Source organism: Enhydra lutris, unplaced genomic scaffold (genome assembly GCF_002288905.1).
Source record: "Enhydra lutris kenyoni isolate GAN:26980312 unplaced genomic scaffold, ASM228890v2 scaffoldscaffold9, whole genome shotgun sequence".
NCBI lineage: Eukaryota > Metazoa > Chordata > Mammalia > Carnivora > Mustelidae > Enhydra > Enhydra lutris.
In genome coordinates, this window is record NW_019154093.1 from 16,077,846 (window position 1) to 16,094,470 (window position 16,625).

The window sequence follows — 16,625 nt, forward strand, 5'->3', positions numbered from 1 at the left end:
GCTGGCAGGAGGCTTTGGACCAGGTCAACAGGCTGAGCTATCTTGAAAACAAATAAAAGGTCTGGTTCTTATTGTCGGGAAGACAGCATATGCTTAGGCTGTCCAGTCTGGAGCTGACTTGGAAGACGGCTTTGTCCCCATTCTTATGATCCCTGAATCATGAAGCTTCTGGGCATTCGGGGGCAAGGGTGTCCCATCACAAAGAAAAAGTCCTTTTCATCATGCTCGGGGCATGTGCTGTCAACACCAAAGAGGCCTTCCCTTGTAGCCCTCACCACTGACTGCCTCTCTCCCCTGGTGCAGGAGTTTGACCCTGAAGAGTTCTACCACCTGTTAGAAGCAGCCGAGGGCCATGCCAAAGAGGGACAAGGGATTAAATGTGACATTCCCCGCTACATCGTTAGTCAACTGGGCCTCACACGGGATCCCCTAGAGGGTGAGCATGCTGCCTCATGGCTGCAGACACACCCCACAGCCAACAAGCTCGAACGGCAGGGAAGCCACTTGAAGAAGAGGCTTAGATCGGACATGGACACAACGCAGCGCCCAGGGGCCTTGGGGCAGTCGGAGGAACCCCATCTTCTCTGTCATGGTGCAGCTCCTCCTTCAGATTGGTTTACACATCCATCTGGTATAACCCAACCCGGATTGCCATGAGCCCCGCTGGGTTGGATTTAGAACCTAATGTCAAAAGAGGTCAACAACAAAGGACCACAATTGCATTTTCAAAAATGGCCATCTCCTGTACATGCTAACCTCCCCTTCTGCCACCTTACTGGCCCTCCTGTGACTTCAGTGGGGTCCCAACCCAGGCTTGAGCAGATCTGTCCGTTCTCCAGGGTTCAACTATGTTCCCGCAGGAACCCTGGGCTTCTAAGTCCCTGGTCTCTTTTCATCCACTTTCCCTGCTTCCCAACCTCACCGGTGGAGTGGGATACAGACCAATAGCCCTGCCTTTGGCTCTATTTTCCAGGAATTGTCCTAAATTTGAAGGAAGCTTTTTAAAATTTGCCAGGCCTTGTGAATGGCACTGGGCTTCTAGAAATAGGAGTGACACTATTATTTGGCAGACAGGTCCAAAAGCTGTGACTGCTCTGGGGAGAGAGCCACAGGACCAGATTTGCACCCAGTCTGATGCAGGAGATCCAAATGCCCACCTTGTACGTGCCATTGTGTGCTCTGAGGGGACTGTCGGATGTCTGACATAGCTGTGCACACATTTCTCTTGTGCCCTTGCTTTGTTTCTAGAAATGGCCCAGTTGAGCAGCTATGACAGTCCTGACACTCCAGAGACAGATGATTCAGTGGAGGTAAAGACCTTGAGCTCCTGCCTCAATCCCGGAGGCTGGGCCCTCTGAAGCAGAGGGCACAAGTCCTCTTGGAGAGGACATCTGAGGGCAGGATGGGGAGTGGATGGTTGCACCCGCTGTCTCCGAAGTCACTCAGCTCCTGCATCAGGAAGCTTGGGTGGGGCTGTACGAGGACTAAGAGCTGAGCGGATGCCGGGCCTCCAGCTTCCCTGAGCACCTGGGCTCTAAGGAGCATGCTTGCCTCCTGCCTTTGCTCTTGTCTTCCAGGGCCGTGGGGCATCTCTGACATCTAAAAAGACACCCTCTGAAGAGGACTTCGAAACTATTAAGCTTATCAGCAATGGCGCCTATGGGTAAAGGCAGGGGTGAGGTGTGGCCAAGACTGGAGCTAAGTCAGCCCTTGGGCTCTTCCTTCTAGAAGTGTATGATACCCGGTCCTCTGGGTGGCAGTTGTCTCAGGATAGGCCCTCTCCCTCCCCAAAGCCTCATGGAGAGACAGGACATCTGGCGTTGTTCCTTTCCCAGACAAGATCCCCGCTCCTCTTGGTATCAGTCTTCCCCTAGCTGAGCTCTGGGGAAGGGTTGAACTGTGTCCTTGGGACTTGGTGTATTGGGAAATTGAAGAGTTCTGTGGGTAGGAGGCCCAGATCCTTCTCATCAGTAAGGACACCACTGCTCCTTTGGTCTGTGCATTTATAAGGTGGGAGAGGAGGCAGTTTGGATGCCCCGCTCTGGGCGGTAGGGAGCACAGCCCAGGTGCTGAGGGCCCATGAGAGATGGGATGGGCTGTGTTTCCAGGGCTGTATTTCTGGTGCGGCATAAGTCCACGCGGCAGCGCTTTGCCATGAAGAAGGTCAACAAGCAGAACTTGATCCTTCGGAACCAGATCCAGCAGGCCTTCGTGGAGCGCGACATACTGACTTTTGCTGAGAACCCCTTTGTGGTCAGCATGTTCTGCTCCTTTGAGACCAAGCGCCACCTGTGCATGGTGATGGAGTATGTTGAAGGTACTGGGGGAGAGGTGGCCTGGCATGGAGGCCAAGGCACTGTGTGAGGCCTGGCCCGGAGCTGCAACCAGCAGCTTTAGATAGGGGTGACGTTTCAGGGCCCAGCTTCCCTATCTCTTTGGCATTGGTTCTTGCCTTAGGGTCTCAGAGACAGTTCGGCCACATGGCTGGGCCACATGGTGGGCACAAGTCTCCTTGCCCTGCCCAGGGAGAGGCTTCTGGGATAGTAACTGCCGTGAGGCTGTCCATGTCAGGTGCAAAGAGAGGCTTTTGGGGACAGGATGCATCAACCCCACAGCTGTAGAAGCCTGTGCCGCAAAGCCTGGATGCTGTCTATGGCTGGCCCAGGTGGGAACAAAGGAGGGAGCAGACCATGCAAGCCCAGGGTGGCATGCGGGAGGGAGGAATGCCACTGTCCTGATGGACGGCTTGTGAAGGGGACATCCCTTGAAGGGGACACACCACACAAAATACTCTGGGGATGGAGTCGAAGAGCATCACAGGGCCCCCTGGGGGAGAGACGACCGCTTTCCCAGTGACCTTCACTCTTCCTTCGCACTGCTGGGTGCAGCTTCCGGAGACACTTGGCCTAAGTCTTGAAGTTGAAACTGAACAAAACTCTCCTTTTAACTCAGGGAGTACGTGCTGGGAGTTTACAACGTTGCCTTATTCAAAAACCAAAGGATAGCCAACAGGAAGGACATAAGTGGACACACGCCTGAGGCTCAGTCAGATGTGTTTGTAACATGCAGGACTCCCACCCGGAAATCACTTCACTCCGCCCCTGCCAGTCCTCTCACAGGCATGAAGGCCCAGCTTCCTACCCTCCCTGGCCTGAAGAGTGGCTGTGACAGCCGTTGGCAGACTCACTTCTGCCTGCGACTCCCCACATTCTGTTTGCCCCCCTGTCCCAGCACTGAGAGAGTGAGACTCCCGGTCTCTAGCCCCAGGGGAGTCCCCAAGGCCTCAGAGACCGGAAGCCTGAGACCACCCTGAGTAGGGAACTGGGTCCTTCCTTCAGAGTTTCCTGGGCTTGTTGCAGGAGGAGACTGTGCCACCCTGCTGAAGAACATCGGGGCCCTGCCTGTGGACATGGTGCGTCTGTACTTTGCGGAGACCGTGCTGGCCCTGGAGTACTTGCACAACTACGGCATCGTGCACCGTGACCTCAAGCCTGACAAGTACGCCCACTCTCTGGGGCCCTAGTCCGAGGTTTCCCTCTTGGGTCTCTAAATAAGTGGAGGCAGACACAGCATATTTGAATCTGTCCCAGAATGGCTGCTTGAAAACAGTTCTCATGCGGGTGTCTGTCCAGGCCTAGCTCTCTGGCCCCTGACTGCCCCAGATGCAAAGCCTGTTGCCTGCGAGTCTGGCCAGGGCTTCGTAAGGCCTCAGCGACCTGTAAAAGCCCCTGAAGAGCTCTGCTAAAGAAACCAAGTAGGAGAGAGTTGGCACCATCTAGGAGATTGCTGAACGAGTGTTCTGACATTTACTGACGTGTCTGGGCCAAGCACTGTTATCTGGGCTGTAACGTAGTCCCTGACCTACAGAACTTTAGTGTGGGAAACAGCTGTCTGCCTACAGGCTACTTCTCAGAAGGCATTAGTCAGGTGGGGAAAGGTGGGAGGAGCTTTCTAAAGCCAGGAAGCGGGATTTGCAAAAGGCACACAGGTATGAGAGCCGGCAAGCTGGGAACTACCTTAGTACGCTGCGCGGAGACAGGGATGCTTGACTGGTCAGAGTGGTAAGGGATGAGGCTGGAGAGAGAGGCAGGGAGTAGATCATCAGGGGTCTTTTTGTTAGGTTTGGGTTTTATTGTAAACGGTCCTAGCGAGTCTTCAAAGGGCCTGTTAGCCAGAGGTGTGATAGAATGACGCGCTCAGATTTTGGTTTAGGCTTAGCAAGATCACTCTGCCAACGGAGAGATGGTGAGGCTGCTGCAGGAGACCAGGCCAACCACACTGCAGGGTACAGAAGAGAGGGGAAACCGTTAGGACGTAGAAACGAAACCAAAATGTGGGGGTGGGCATGGGTGTGGGAGAGGAAAAGGGAGCAGGAATCTGGGATATTTTCCAGATTTCCAGCTCAGGACTAGTGCATGAGGATAAGCCTCTGTCATGGAAAGTGGCTTTGACACTAGACAGACCAGAGTTCAAATGACCACTTGTTAACTCTGTGAACTTGGATCCGTTCATTAAACCTCCGGGCCTCTTTGTTCCTCCCCCTTTAAAATGTGGATAACCGGGCGCCTGGGTGGCTCAGTGGGTTAAGCTGCTGCCTTCGGCTCAGGTCATGATCTCAGGGTCCTGGGATCGAGGCCCACATCGGGCTCTCTGCTCAGCAGGGAGCCTGCTTCCCCCTCTCTCTCTCTGCCTGCCTTTCTGTCTACTTGTGATCTCTCTCTCTCAAATAAATAAATAAAATCTTTAAAAATAAATAAATAAAAATAAAATGTGGATAATCATACCTACTTTGTTTTATTAGTTACTCTGTTGTAAGGCCTTTCAGGAGCCAGAATATAAATAATCAATAAGGTCCTTATCACAGAGCTCAGAAGTAACAAATCATTTTCTGCAAAGAGGATCCATTAGGAGGCATGGCTCTGTTTTGGACAGGTCGAGTTCACAGTGCTGTAAGACCTCTGGGCAGTTAGTAGGCCTAGAGATTTTAAAAGAAGTCAAGATGCTGATTTGGGAATAATATTTGGGAAGATGCTGATTTGGGAATAATAGAAGAAAGGAGTGGCAGGGTGAAGCCTTTGTTATGAAATGACTCAGGCAGAGTATGTGACTGGAGAAGAAAGAGACCATTTTCTGTGAAGTCCTATCTCTGGTTTCTCCCAACTAGCCCTCCTTTAAAACCAGTTGTGGACATGGCACACGATTCTGTGCCCCTTTCCCCTCTCCCTGAGCCTGGGTATGGTGAGACACCCAGGTGAGGAGAGGGGACTGGGTATGGCGAGAGCTGTGGGCTGAGGCTAATTGCTCTGTGAAGCAAGTCTGTCCCTCAGCTAGCTGGTACCTGCCCCCAGCAGAGAATATGGTTTGAGGACAGCAAACGGTAATGAGTTGGGTGAATGGGCAAAAGGCAGGTGAGTTGCTTGTGCAGAATGCAGAACTCACAAAGCCAGAGATACCTTTTCTTTCACAACTGCCTGTCTCCCTCCTGAAGCTACCCTGCTTAAGTCCCACAGGAAGCCTATAAAAGCCTGAGCGGGAAAATTGGGCATATACTAAAATCAGCACTCTTGGAAAACCAGGAAATAACCCCATACTTTTGTGTCTCTGACTTCCCAGCCTCCTGATTACATCCATGGGACACATCAAGCTTACTGACTTTGGCCTTTCTAAAATTGGCCTCATGAGCCTGACAACAAACTTGTACGAGGGTCACATTGAAAAGGATGCCCGGGAGTTCCTGGACAAGCAGGTAAGGAAGGATGGTTGAGACCTTGGGGGTTGAGGTCCAGACTTCAGAATGTGGGGTGAGGGGCCACATACTTAACTCCGTGGCTACATGTTAAGACTGGGAACTCCTCTATCTTTTCCGACTTTTGGTTCCAGGGAGGCATTGAAATAAGGTAGCACATTTGGAAAATGGGGTGGGCCTCAAGAATCATAATGGATATAAAATCCAAAATCATCTTCCTCAGGGTTTGGAGAAAATAGGTCACATAACCATTGTTACTCTAAGAGACTAACCTGAGATGAGTCCCGATCCTCCTATCCTCAGTCAAGGGCAAGGCCCTTCTGGAGTCTGTTGTTCTTGGAGCACAGCTCGAAGTTTCCACTGGGCTGTGACCCAGCGTCCTGAGAGTAGCCTCTGGATGTTTCCTGATTTGACAGTTCAGATGGTAACTGTCCGCAAGTCCCTACAGTAGTCATGTGACTGTAGGGACAGTCCTCTGAGAGACTGGAGGGTAGAGGCCAGTTTGGGAACTAGATGCCATAAAGAGGTGTTGAGGGCTCAGGGGGCGGTTTTCCAGGCTAGAATTACATGTTTTGGTTAACTGGGAAGTACTCCACCAGCAGTTCCAACTCTAATACCCTGGGTTCCTATTGACCTCGCTCTTTAACCGAAGGAAGCGGGGTCTTCATTCAGAGACTTCTCCAGGAGTGGGAACATCCCTACCCCTTCAGCTGTGATGCCAGTGAGCTGCCTCAGGATGCTGAGCCAGCCTGGCTTCTCTGTGCTCAGGTCTGCGGGACCCCAGAGTATATCGCTCCTGAAGTGATCCTGCGTCAGGGCTATGGAAAGCCGGTGGACTGGTGGGCCATGGGCATAATCCTGTATGAGTTCCTGGTGGGTTGCGTCCCTTTCTTTGGAGATACTCCGGAGGAGCTCTTCGGGCAAGTGATCAGTGGTAGGTACCGTCACCCTGGTACCCTGGGGAGACAGGGTCTGGACCCACAAATATGATTTATGCATTCACCTGTGAAGCTTATGTTGTAACTTCACATGTGTGTGTGTGTGTGTGTGTGTGTGTACGTGCGTGCACGTGTGTGCATGTGCATACTGTCACCCAGGGCTTGTTCTCTTTGTGTTTGTGTCACCCTGTATGGGCATGAGTGTGCCTGTGGTGTGTGTGTCTGTGAGTACACTAGTGTCTGAAGTGTCGAGTCAGGCTGAGCTAGAGCTTCAGGACAGGGGAAGTCCTGGCTCACAGGATGGGACATGGTGAGTGGATGTGAGACACACGCCGCCCCCCAGGAGGACAGGAACCTATAGAACTTAAGGAGCTGGGCCCCAGGCAAGGCTTTCAGGGGCTCTGGGCTGGGCCCTCTGTGGCTCCCTCCCCATCTCTTATCCTAGAACCATCCTCTATATCTTCCCACTCTGCCTGCAGCCTCTGAGACCCTGCTGTAAGCGCCTCCTTCCCTCTTTCCCCCACTCTACAGATGAGATCGTATGGCCTGAGGGGGATGATGCTCTGCCGCCGGATGCCCAGGACCTCACCTCCAAACTGCTCCATCAGAACCCTCTGGAGAGACTGGGCACAGGTAGGACAGGGCCACCTGACCTTTCTCACAGCTTGCAAGAGAGCAGTTGAGTCCACTCACCCAGGAAGCTCGGGCTGGCCCTGAGACTGTCCTGCTCCTGTAAGTGCGGGAAGAGAGGTGCTGGAGTGGAGGCCTTCAGGACCGACCTCCTGAGGGCTGGGTTCTCACTGGACTTGCTGGTCGGGACCCCACACAGCTCAACCCGCGCCCTGGCCCACGCCCTTCCTGTCCACAGGCAGCGCCGCTGAGGTGAAGCAGCACTCCTTCTTTACCGGTCTGGACTGGACAGGACTTCTTCGCCAGAAGGCTGAATTTATTCCCCAGCTGGAGTCAGAGGATGATACCAGCTACTTTGACAGTAAGGCCGTGGGGAGGGGGAGGAGTGGGGATCCTGTCCGTTTGCGCAGAAACGCCTGTGCACCCTGAACTTGGCATCAGGAGCAACTTCTTCAGGCCCTCTGAGGTCTGATAAGGGTCAAAAGGAGGCACTACCGGGGGCCTCTGAAGGGAACCGTCCCGTGTGTCTGGTCCAGCCCGCTCAGAGCGCTACCACCACGTGGACTCAGAGGACGAGGAAGAAGTGAGTGAGGATGGCTGCCTGGAGATCCGCCAGTTCTCTTCGTGCTCTCCAAGGTTCAGCAAGGTGCGACGTGGCAGGCCCAGGCTGGGCAGAACAGGAGGACTGGGAGAAGAGGGCCTGTCAGGGGCTGTGGCTGGGGCCAGTGGGGGGAGCAGGTGATGGGGCCGGCCCTAGGAAAAGGGGGAGAAAGGGCTGGGCCTGCATATGACAGAGACTGCAAGAAGCGCTCCAGCCCCTGACGGTGGGATAGCTGCTTCCTCCAGTACGCACCTGGCATGGAGGAGGAAAGGGCAGGACTCGTTCCAGTTCCTGGGCTTCAGATGCCAAGGACACTGTGGGGCGGTGTGGCTCTTGGTGCCTGTCCCCAGCAGAGACTCTGTGCCCACAGGTGTACAGTAGTATGGAGCGTCTGTCACTGCTCGAGGAGCGCCGGGCACCACCCCCCACCAAGCGCAGCCTGAGCGAGGAGAAGGACGACCGCTCTGACGGCCTGGCAGGGCTGAAGGGCCGAGACCGGGGCTGGGTGATTGGCTCCCCTGAGATGTGAGCACCCAGAACTCCCCCTAGGGTGGGCAGCACAGCCATCCATCCGTTGTTTCAGATCATGGACGAGATTCAGATGCGGGGTGGAGTGCTGGTGGAGTGAGGGGGCTTCACAAGCATGGCTTCCAGGGGACTGTCCAAGGGAAGAAGTTCTGGGACTTATAACCCTTGTGAGCCCCTAACGAAGCCTGGGCCAGAGGAGGGAGACCGCCTGCCTGTCTCACCTGGGCCTTGTGTCTCACAGATTTCGGAAGCGGCTGTCGGTGTCTGAGTCATCCCACACGGAGAGCGACTCAAGCCCTCCACTGACAGTGCGACGCCGCTGCTCAGGCCTCCTGGATGCCCCCCGCTTCCCTGAGGGCCCTGAGGAAGCCAGCCCCACCCCCAGGAGACAGCAGCAGGAGGGGACATGGCTCCTGACACCCCCTTCTGGAGAAGGTGTATCTGGGCCTGTCCCTGAACGTCCAGTGGAGCGGCGGCTAAAGCTAGACGAGGAGCCCTTTGGCCAGAGCTGCGGTTCCAGCCCAGGTGTGGCCCAGCAGGCAGCCCAAGGGCCCGGACTGGAGGCCGCTGCAGGCAGGCAGGGTGGGGAGGCTCCGCAGCATTGCAGGTCTCACTGCTCACTTGGGCCCACAGCTGTGGAGACTGCAGGAGGCCGTGGGACCCCACAGCTGACTGAGGGAGCCACAGCCAAGGCCATCAGTGACCTGGCAGTACGCAGGGCCCGCCACCGGCTGCTCTCGGGGGACTCTGTGGAAAAGCGCACCACTCGTCCCATCAACAAAGTGATCAAGTCTGCCTCAGCCACAACCCTGTCCCTCCTCATTCCTGCAGGTAGGGCTCCCAGGGAACTAGGCTAAAACTCACAGGAAGAGCCTTGGAATCTGTGTAGGTCTGTGGCAGGGGTCTGCGTGTGGCTGGTATGTCTGTACATTGTGTATTGAGGAGCAGGTATCCAAGAGCTGTGTGTCACAGCTGCCCCGTTACAGGAGGTCTGTGTTGTGCACTGGTGTCAGGTTGCGCGTGCATGTGCCACAGGGCAAGATGGCACCGTGTAACAAGGGCCAGCTCTGAGGCAGAGAGCTCACGTTCAAGTCCTTGTTCCATCACCAAATGACTCCCGACCTTGACAAAGTTGCTTAATCTCTCTGAGTCTCAAGTTCCTTGTCAAAAAACTAGTGGTAGCTCGCAGAGTAATTGGGATGTTTGAATCGCAATTGCCCTACGGCCCCTGATGGATACAAGTACGCAACTCAGTGCGAGTTGCTCCTGTGGAGGCTCTGGGCGAGGAGCTTTGCTGCTCCATGTCTGTGGGAAAGACGTCCCTGGGCTTAGGCTCTGCCTGTGACTACAGCTGCCTGGGATTAGCAGCCTAGATGGGGCTGGGCTGGGATCATGGCCAGGCAGGGGTCCTCTGACCTGCTCAGTCCTGTCTTTCCTTCTCCAGAACACACCTCTTCTCCACTGGCCAGCCCTATGTCCCCGCATTCCCAGTCATCCAACCCATCATCCAGGGATTCTTCTCCAAGCAGGGACTTCTTGCCAGCTCTCAGCAGCTCAAGGCCCCCCATCATCATCCACCGAGCCGGCAAGAAGTATGGCTTCACCCTGCGGGCCATCCGTGTCTACATGGGTGACTCGGACGTCTACACCGTGCACCACATGGTGTGGGTATGTATGGGCATCCAGACCTGTTGTTTCCCAGTTTCATCGTCCCCTCACCAGGGCCTATCTATCTCTGCTTCTGTCCCACACTATCCTCAGGGGTTCGAGGAGGGTGGGTAACAACAGAACCAGGCCCCATACTTCATGCTCAGGCTCCAGGCTGAGGACTGTTATCTTCCTGGGGCAGCACGTGGAGGATGGAGGTCCAGCCAGTGAGGCGGGGCTTCGTCAGGGTGACCTCATCACTCATGTCAACGGGGAGCCTGTGCATGGGCTCGTGCATACAGAAGTGGTGGAGCTCATCTTGAAGGTTAGTGCTGGGTGTGCTGTTTCTGTGGTCCCTGAACGACTCCGGCCTTGTGAGTCTGTGACTGGCCATAGGGGGGTGGGAAAGTTGGGCACATGTGGCACTGAGAATGGAGGCACCCAGGGCAGTGGGTTTTCACTGGAAGGCAATGTCCTTACTGACCAAGGCCCAGGGATCCTTCTGAGCCATGGATAGGACTGAAAAACAAGACAGATGAACCTCTTCTCTACCTTTTCAACCCCAAAGTGCCCAGGCTCCAGTTGGAGCCATTTCCTAATCTGCGAAGAGGGAATAAAGGCCTGCGGTTCAGACTTGTTAATGCCTGGGCAAAAGCTAGAGCTATGGTGTCGCCATGCCCGAGGGTATGGGTGGGAGCAAGGATATGTTCACTACCTGAGCTTGGGTTCACACTCTGTTCCTCAGAGCGGAAACAAGGTATCTATTTCAACAACGCCCTTGGAGAACACATCCATCAAAGTGGGGCCAGCTCGGAAGGGCAGCTACAAGGCCAAGATGGCTCGAAGGAGTAAGCGGAGCCGGGGCAAAGATGGCCAAGAAAGGTGAGCCAGACTGAGCCACCTGGGTGGCCAGCATGTGCTGGGGGTCCTGGCCACTGGGCCCAATATATGCTATGTCCTGTGCCCCAACTCAGCCCTTAACCCTTGTTTCTGCAGCAGAAAGAAGAGCTCCCTGTTCCGAAAGATCACCAAGCAGGCATCCCTGCTCCACACAAGCCGCAGCCTTTCCTCCCTTAACCGATCCTTATCGTCAGGGGAGAGCGGGCCAGGCTCTCCCACACATAGCCACAGCCTTTCCCCCCGGTCGCCCACTCAGGGCTACCGGGTGACTCCGGATGCTGTGCATTCAGGTATGACGTGGTGTCTGCAGATCACAGAGAGAGCCCCTGGGAGGTAGGAAAGAGCCTAGGCCCTCTGTGCTTCTCTGTGGCCCCATTCTGAAACTCATTCACTCTACCCCCGATAGACCCAGCAGTCGTGGGGAGGAGGGTTCGGGGGTGAAGAGTGACTTTATTTCTGTAGCTTGGGCTCTGGATCACTGGAGGGGTCACCTTGATCTTGGGGCAGTCCAGGGCTAACCCTGTCTTGCCCCTCAGTCACTTCTGTCGGCTAACATTGCTCTGCCTTTGTCTGTGTGTCTTTCTGTGTGTGCGAAGTGGGAGGGAATTCGTCACAGAGCAGCTCCCCCAGCTCCAGCGTGCCCAGTTCTCCAGCCGGGTCTGGGCACACACGGCCCAGCTCCCTGCACGGCCTGGCACCCAAGCTCCAGCGCCAGTACCGCTCTCCGCGGCGCAAGTCAGCCGGCAGCATCCCACTGTCACCACTGGCCCACACCCCTTCCCCACCACCAGCAGCTTCACCCCAGCGCTCCCCATCACCCCTGTCTGGCCATGGAGCCCAGGCCTTCCCCGCCAAGCTTCACTTGTCGCCTCCTCTGGGCAGGCAGCTCTCACGGCCCAAGAGTGCAGAGCCGCCCCGCTCACCGCTGCTAAAGAGAGTACAATCAGCCGAGAAACTGGCAGCAGCACTTGCTGCTTCCGAGAAGAAGCTAGCCACTTCTCGAAAGCATAGCCTTGACCTGCCCCACCCCGAGCTGAAGAAGGAACTGCCACCCAGGGAAGTCAGCCCTCTAGAGGTGGTCGGGACCAGGAGTGTGCTGTCTGGGAAGGGCGTGCTGCAGCCTTCTCCTTCATGGGCCCTAGGCACCCTCCGACAGGACCGGGCTGAACGGCGAGAGTCACTGCAGAAGCAAGAAGCCATCCGTGAGGTTGACTCCTCAGAGGATGACACCGAGGAGGGACCTGAGAACAGCCAAGGTGTACGGGAGCCGAACTTGGCACCAACCCCGGAAGTGGGCCGGGCCGCACCCCTCACAGGAGCAGGAGAGGGTGAGGAAGAGGATGCCTTCTTGTCTAGGGACCCCAAGAGTCAGGGCCTAGTGGTCTCAGGTCTCTTGACAGAGGTCACACTGAAGCCTCCCAGAATGGAAGGCCCTAGTGTTCCCCAGAGGGAGCTTGGGATCCCACAAGTCTTTGAGGAGGCTTCCAGCTCATCAGGGGCCCCCAGCCTAGGTGAGGCTGGACCCACTGACCCCATCCCTCCTGAAGGCTGCTGGAAGGCCCAGCACTTCCACACCCAGGCACTAACAGCACTTTGTCCCAGCTCTTCAGGACCTGTCCCCACCAGTCGTTCTGCTGCCTCCTCCACCTCTGGAGAGCCAGGCCCATGGTCTTGGAAATTTCTTATTGAGGGTCCAGACAGGGCATCCCCAAGCAGAAAGGCAACAATGGAAGGTGGGATGGCCAGCTCTCAGGATTTGGAAACCGTAACTCCAGCCCACCCTGAGAACCTGTCTCCCAGACAAGAGGGGAAGTCATGGCCACCTGGTGCCCCTGGGCTGGTCCATCCACCTTGTGAGTTTCCCCACCAAAGCCGGCTATGGGAGCCCGAGTGTGCAGAGAGAGAGAAAGAGGAGCCAGCCCTGGGCATCACCAAAGTGCCTGATGCCTCAGGTGACAGGAGGCAGGACGTTCCATGCAGAAGCTGCCCCCTCACCCAGGAGCCTGGGCCCAGTCTACTTCAGAGGGGCCGAGACCCAGGGGGCCCTCAAAAGCATCAGGACCTGGCACTGGTACCTGATGAGCTTTTAAAGCAAACATAGCAGTTGTTTGCTGTTTCTTGCACTCAGACCTGTGTAATACATGCTCTTGGAAACCGTCTTTGTCTTTTGCTTTCTTTCAGTCAACACAAATGTAACTCAAGGTCTATGTTGCTGCTGGGAATATAGTGGTAAATAACACACTTTCCACTATCAGGGGAGGGCTGCCCAGTCCAACTTGGCTTCCCAGAGACTAGGACATCTGAGCTCAAACCTGAAGAACAGATGACAGGTAGCAGTTTACTGGGTTAGAAGAGTGGGATTAGTACGAGTGTCCAGGCAAAGAGCATAGCACTTACCATACACCTGGTATATTCAAGGAACAGAAACCAAAGCGGAAATGGGTCTAGTGAGTTAGGCAGGCAGGCGCCATATTTAAAGATACTTCCAGGAGTATAGACTTTCTGTAGGTGATGGGGAACTACAGAAGGCCACATAGCATAGTATCTCTGCTTTATAGAGGAGGGAAACTTGGGTTTCAGATAGTAACATGGCTTGGGCAGAACTAGGATTAGAACCTAGGTCTCTCTTGACTCCAGAAACCACCTTTATCCTCTTACTGGGAGTGCTTCACAGCCAGAAAATGAGGAGGAAAAAAGATGGAAGGGGGTGAAGAGTTAAACTTGGGATATATTTGAGGTACTTGTTGGACATCCAGAAGGTAACTGGATGCATGGGCCTGGAACTCAATAGGAAAATCTAGACTGAAGATAGAAATTTGAGAGCCATCAATATAACGATAGCTGTACATTGAGGAGCATTAGCATTTAAATCAAAGAGAGAAGACTTAAGAAGCAGCAGCTAGAAAAGAGTCCCAAAATTCAAGAGAGGGAAGAGTTTTGAAATGGAGAAGTTACTTGTTAAAATGTTGAAGGCCCACCTAAGATGAAAATGCAGAATTGCCTTAATGCCTTAATGTTTGTAGCGAGTCCTTCCTGGGCTTTTGTCAGGCAGGCCTAACTGCTGGAGGTGGACATTACTGAGGTGGGCAGCCCCCAGTGAGTAGTACTTCACTTGGCAGATGGGTGAGTGGGTGGTGTGGGAGTGGGGAGGACACCTGTGACCTGTGGGACCATTTTGTCAGAGGAGTCAGGAGATGGGATCACAGAAGCTGCGAGTAGGGCGGTGGAGTACCTACCTCCATGGTGAAGCAGGACTTTTCAGACTCTGCTCTTGCACAAACTGTCCCATAATCCAATGCTTAGATTTCAAGGAGAGTCATCCAGAGGCCTGGAGATTGGCGGGGGGTGGGGGATGCCTCAGGACCGCTGACTGCTGCCTCCTGCAACACACAGCCTCTGTAACCTTCATGGTGAAGGCTGTGGCCGCCAGAGGGCGTACCCTCCCATGGTGCCAGAGTCCGCAAGGAGCTTGTCTGCCCCTTAGCCTTCAGTTCCTTCTTGAACTCATTTCTTCCTTCAGTCATTCACTGGCAGCAGACCTCGGCCAGCCTGTACTGGACGCTGGGAACACAAGTAACTGGTTGTCTGAGGGAGCCTCCCACATATATCAGGATCTGGCTAAAGGCACCATAGCAAAGGTGAAGGACGTGGGGCAGGCACATCTTGCAACAGTTCCTGTGAGAAAGGAACTGCCCCCTTAGGGGGTTGGAAATGGGGGTGAGGGAAGGAGGAGACACAGAGGTGCTAAGCATCCTGTAATGCATAGGGCAGCTGCCCCAAGTGCCAGTGGTGGTCTTTTGAGAACCACCACCAGATTAGCCTGAGGGGAGTGAGGAGTTCTGAAAGGTAACTGCAGGGAAGTGGTATAATCAACATTTATGGTTTAGGAAGACGCTGGCTGCAGTGTAAGGAGGCTGTAGTGGAATACGCAGACCAGAGAGAAAATGATGTAGTGATCCATTCTAGTGGTCTGAACTAGGACAGCCTTGAGGACGGAACATGTAGGAGCCGGACGCAGATTTGGCAGCCATCAGCAAATCTGGGTAAGGCCATAGGAATAGATGGCAGTTGTACAGAGAATATGTACAGAAGAAAAACCCAAGACATTGGGACTGGCTGAAGGGAAGGATCCAGGGAAGAGTAATTGAAGTAGGGGATGAGATCCTAAACTTGAGAGAAACCAGACCACTTTAAGAATTTTGTAATTTATCCTGAGTGATTGAAAGTTACTTAATGGTTTTATGCAGGTTCAGATTTGTATTTTTTAACGATTTTATTTGACAGAGACAGCGAGAGAGGGAACACAAGCAAGGGGAGTGCGAGAGGGAGAAGCAGGCTTCCCGCTGAGCAGGGAGCCCGATGCAAGGTTCCATCCCAGGATCCTGGGATCATGACCTGAGCTGAAGGCAGACGCTTAATGAATGAGCCACCCAGGCGCCCCTAGATTCGTATTTAAAAGATAACTGGTTATATGAGAATGGATTTGAGGGGGGCAACTGTGGAAGAAGGGAGGCCCTTCCAGTATTAAGGTTAGAGTAGTGAAGAAATGAAGTTGGGGAGAAGTGATGTCTTTGGCATTCAGAAAGTAAACTTGATAGAGGTTGGTGGTGTGTATTATGCCGACCTGAAACACAGGAAGGTCTCAAGGATGATGACTGCTTTCCTGACTTATGTAAACAAATGAGGTATATATTTCCACCACTGAAATGTGAAATAATGGAAGAGAACCTGGGCTAATAACCCCACATTCAGTATGCTGTGAGGTACCTCCCGAGAGAGGGTTGTGCAGGAGAAACACAGGCAGACATAAATGGCCTAAAGATGGTACATGGTATCATGGATATGGATAAAACTGCCAGGGAAAAAGACATAAGTGAGAAGGCAGCCAGAGTCGTCCAAGAGAATTAAAAGGAACAATCAAAGATCTAGGAGGAAAACCAGCCGCTGAGTCATCATAGAGTGCATAGAGTCATCATGGGGGGGGGGGGGTTCATGGCTAGTCAATGATGATGGTTACTGAAGACCTCAAGGAAAGCAGTTTCAGCTGGTGGTGGAACCTGTACTGAAATGGTGGGAGAGAAAATAGAGACAAATTTAGACAGTTTTGTAAAAAGGTTTGTCTTTGAAGTAGGGCAAAGAGATAAAGGGATATAGGATTTAGTAGAGGTTAGAAAGTGGAATGAGACACACTCAACCATGTTTAAATGTCAATGGATGATCTGGTTGAGAGAAAACAACAGTGAAAGAATTGACAACTAATCATGTGAAATTCCTGAGAAGGAGGGAGAAAACAGGATCCAAAATTATACAACCTGTGGAAAAGTTGGCTTTTAGTTGGAGGAGGGCTAACTTGTGGTGTAATTTAACAGGTGAGAGGCAGAGGAATTATGTGGACATAGGTTGGTAGGTTTAGTGGTAGAAAAGTAAGAGAATTCACAGCCAAGCATGTCTTCTCTGTAAACAGAAAGTTTGTAGTGCCTGTAGGACATTCAAGGCCCAGTGGAGCTATCCAGCCGACAGGTAGAGTTCGGAAGACAAGACTGGGCTGGAGACAGGAATTTGAGCATCCTACGCAAAGAGTGGAACAATTCTTGGGATGTGGGGAAGTCCTCTATAATTCTTAGGAGTGGGGTGA

General features: G+C 53.7%; 1 protein-coding gene across 5 annotated transcripts in view; it reads left to right on the forward strand.

Annotated features, from left to right (window-relative positions):
• LOC111143196 (microtubule associated serine/threonine kinase 2) overlaps positions 1 to 13,149 on the forward strand; it is a 211,087-nt gene extending 197,938 nt beyond the window's left edge. For 3 of the 5 annotated variants that reach the window (XM_022496734.1, XM_022496737.1, XM_022496736.1), the window contains 18 exons: positions 304 to 436; positions 1,249 to 1,310; positions 1,578 to 1,663; positions 2,109 to 2,317; positions 3,360 to 3,498; positions 5,614 to 5,746; positions 6,515 to 6,680; positions 7,216 to 7,317; positions 7,553 to 7,675; positions 7,851 to 7,960; positions 8,286 to 8,440; positions 8,685 to 8,968; positions 9,077 to 9,274; positions 9,888 to 10,111; positions 10,293 to 10,415; positions 10,836 to 10,972; positions 11,087 to 11,280; positions 11,587 to 13,149. In XM_022496734.1, coding sequence (XP_022352442.1) covers positions 304 to 436; positions 1,249 to 1,310; positions 1,578 to 1,663; positions 2,109 to 2,317; positions 3,360 to 3,498; positions 5,614 to 5,746; positions 6,515 to 6,680; positions 7,216 to 7,317; positions 7,553 to 7,675; positions 7,851 to 7,960; positions 8,286 to 8,440; positions 8,685 to 8,968; positions 9,077 to 9,274; positions 9,888 to 10,111; positions 10,293 to 10,415; positions 10,836 to 10,972; positions 11,087 to 11,280; positions 11,587 to 13,091 — 4,083 coding nt within the window. In that variant the 3' untranslated portion in view covers positions 13,092 to 13,149. Of the gene's footprint in view, positions 1 to 303; positions 437 to 1,248; positions 1,311 to 1,577; positions 1,664 to 2,108; positions 2,318 to 3,359; positions 3,499 to 5,613; positions 5,747 to 6,514; positions 6,681 to 7,215; positions 7,318 to 7,552; positions 7,676 to 7,850; positions 7,961 to 8,285; positions 8,441 to 8,684; positions 9,275 to 9,887; positions 10,112 to 10,292; positions 10,416 to 10,835; positions 10,973 to 11,086; positions 11,281 to 11,586 lie in introns of all 5 variants that reach the window. The other 2 variants (XM_022496735.1, XM_022496738.1) reach the window with 2 other exon arrangements.
• Positions 13,150 to 16,625: the final 3,476 nt, after the last annotated feature.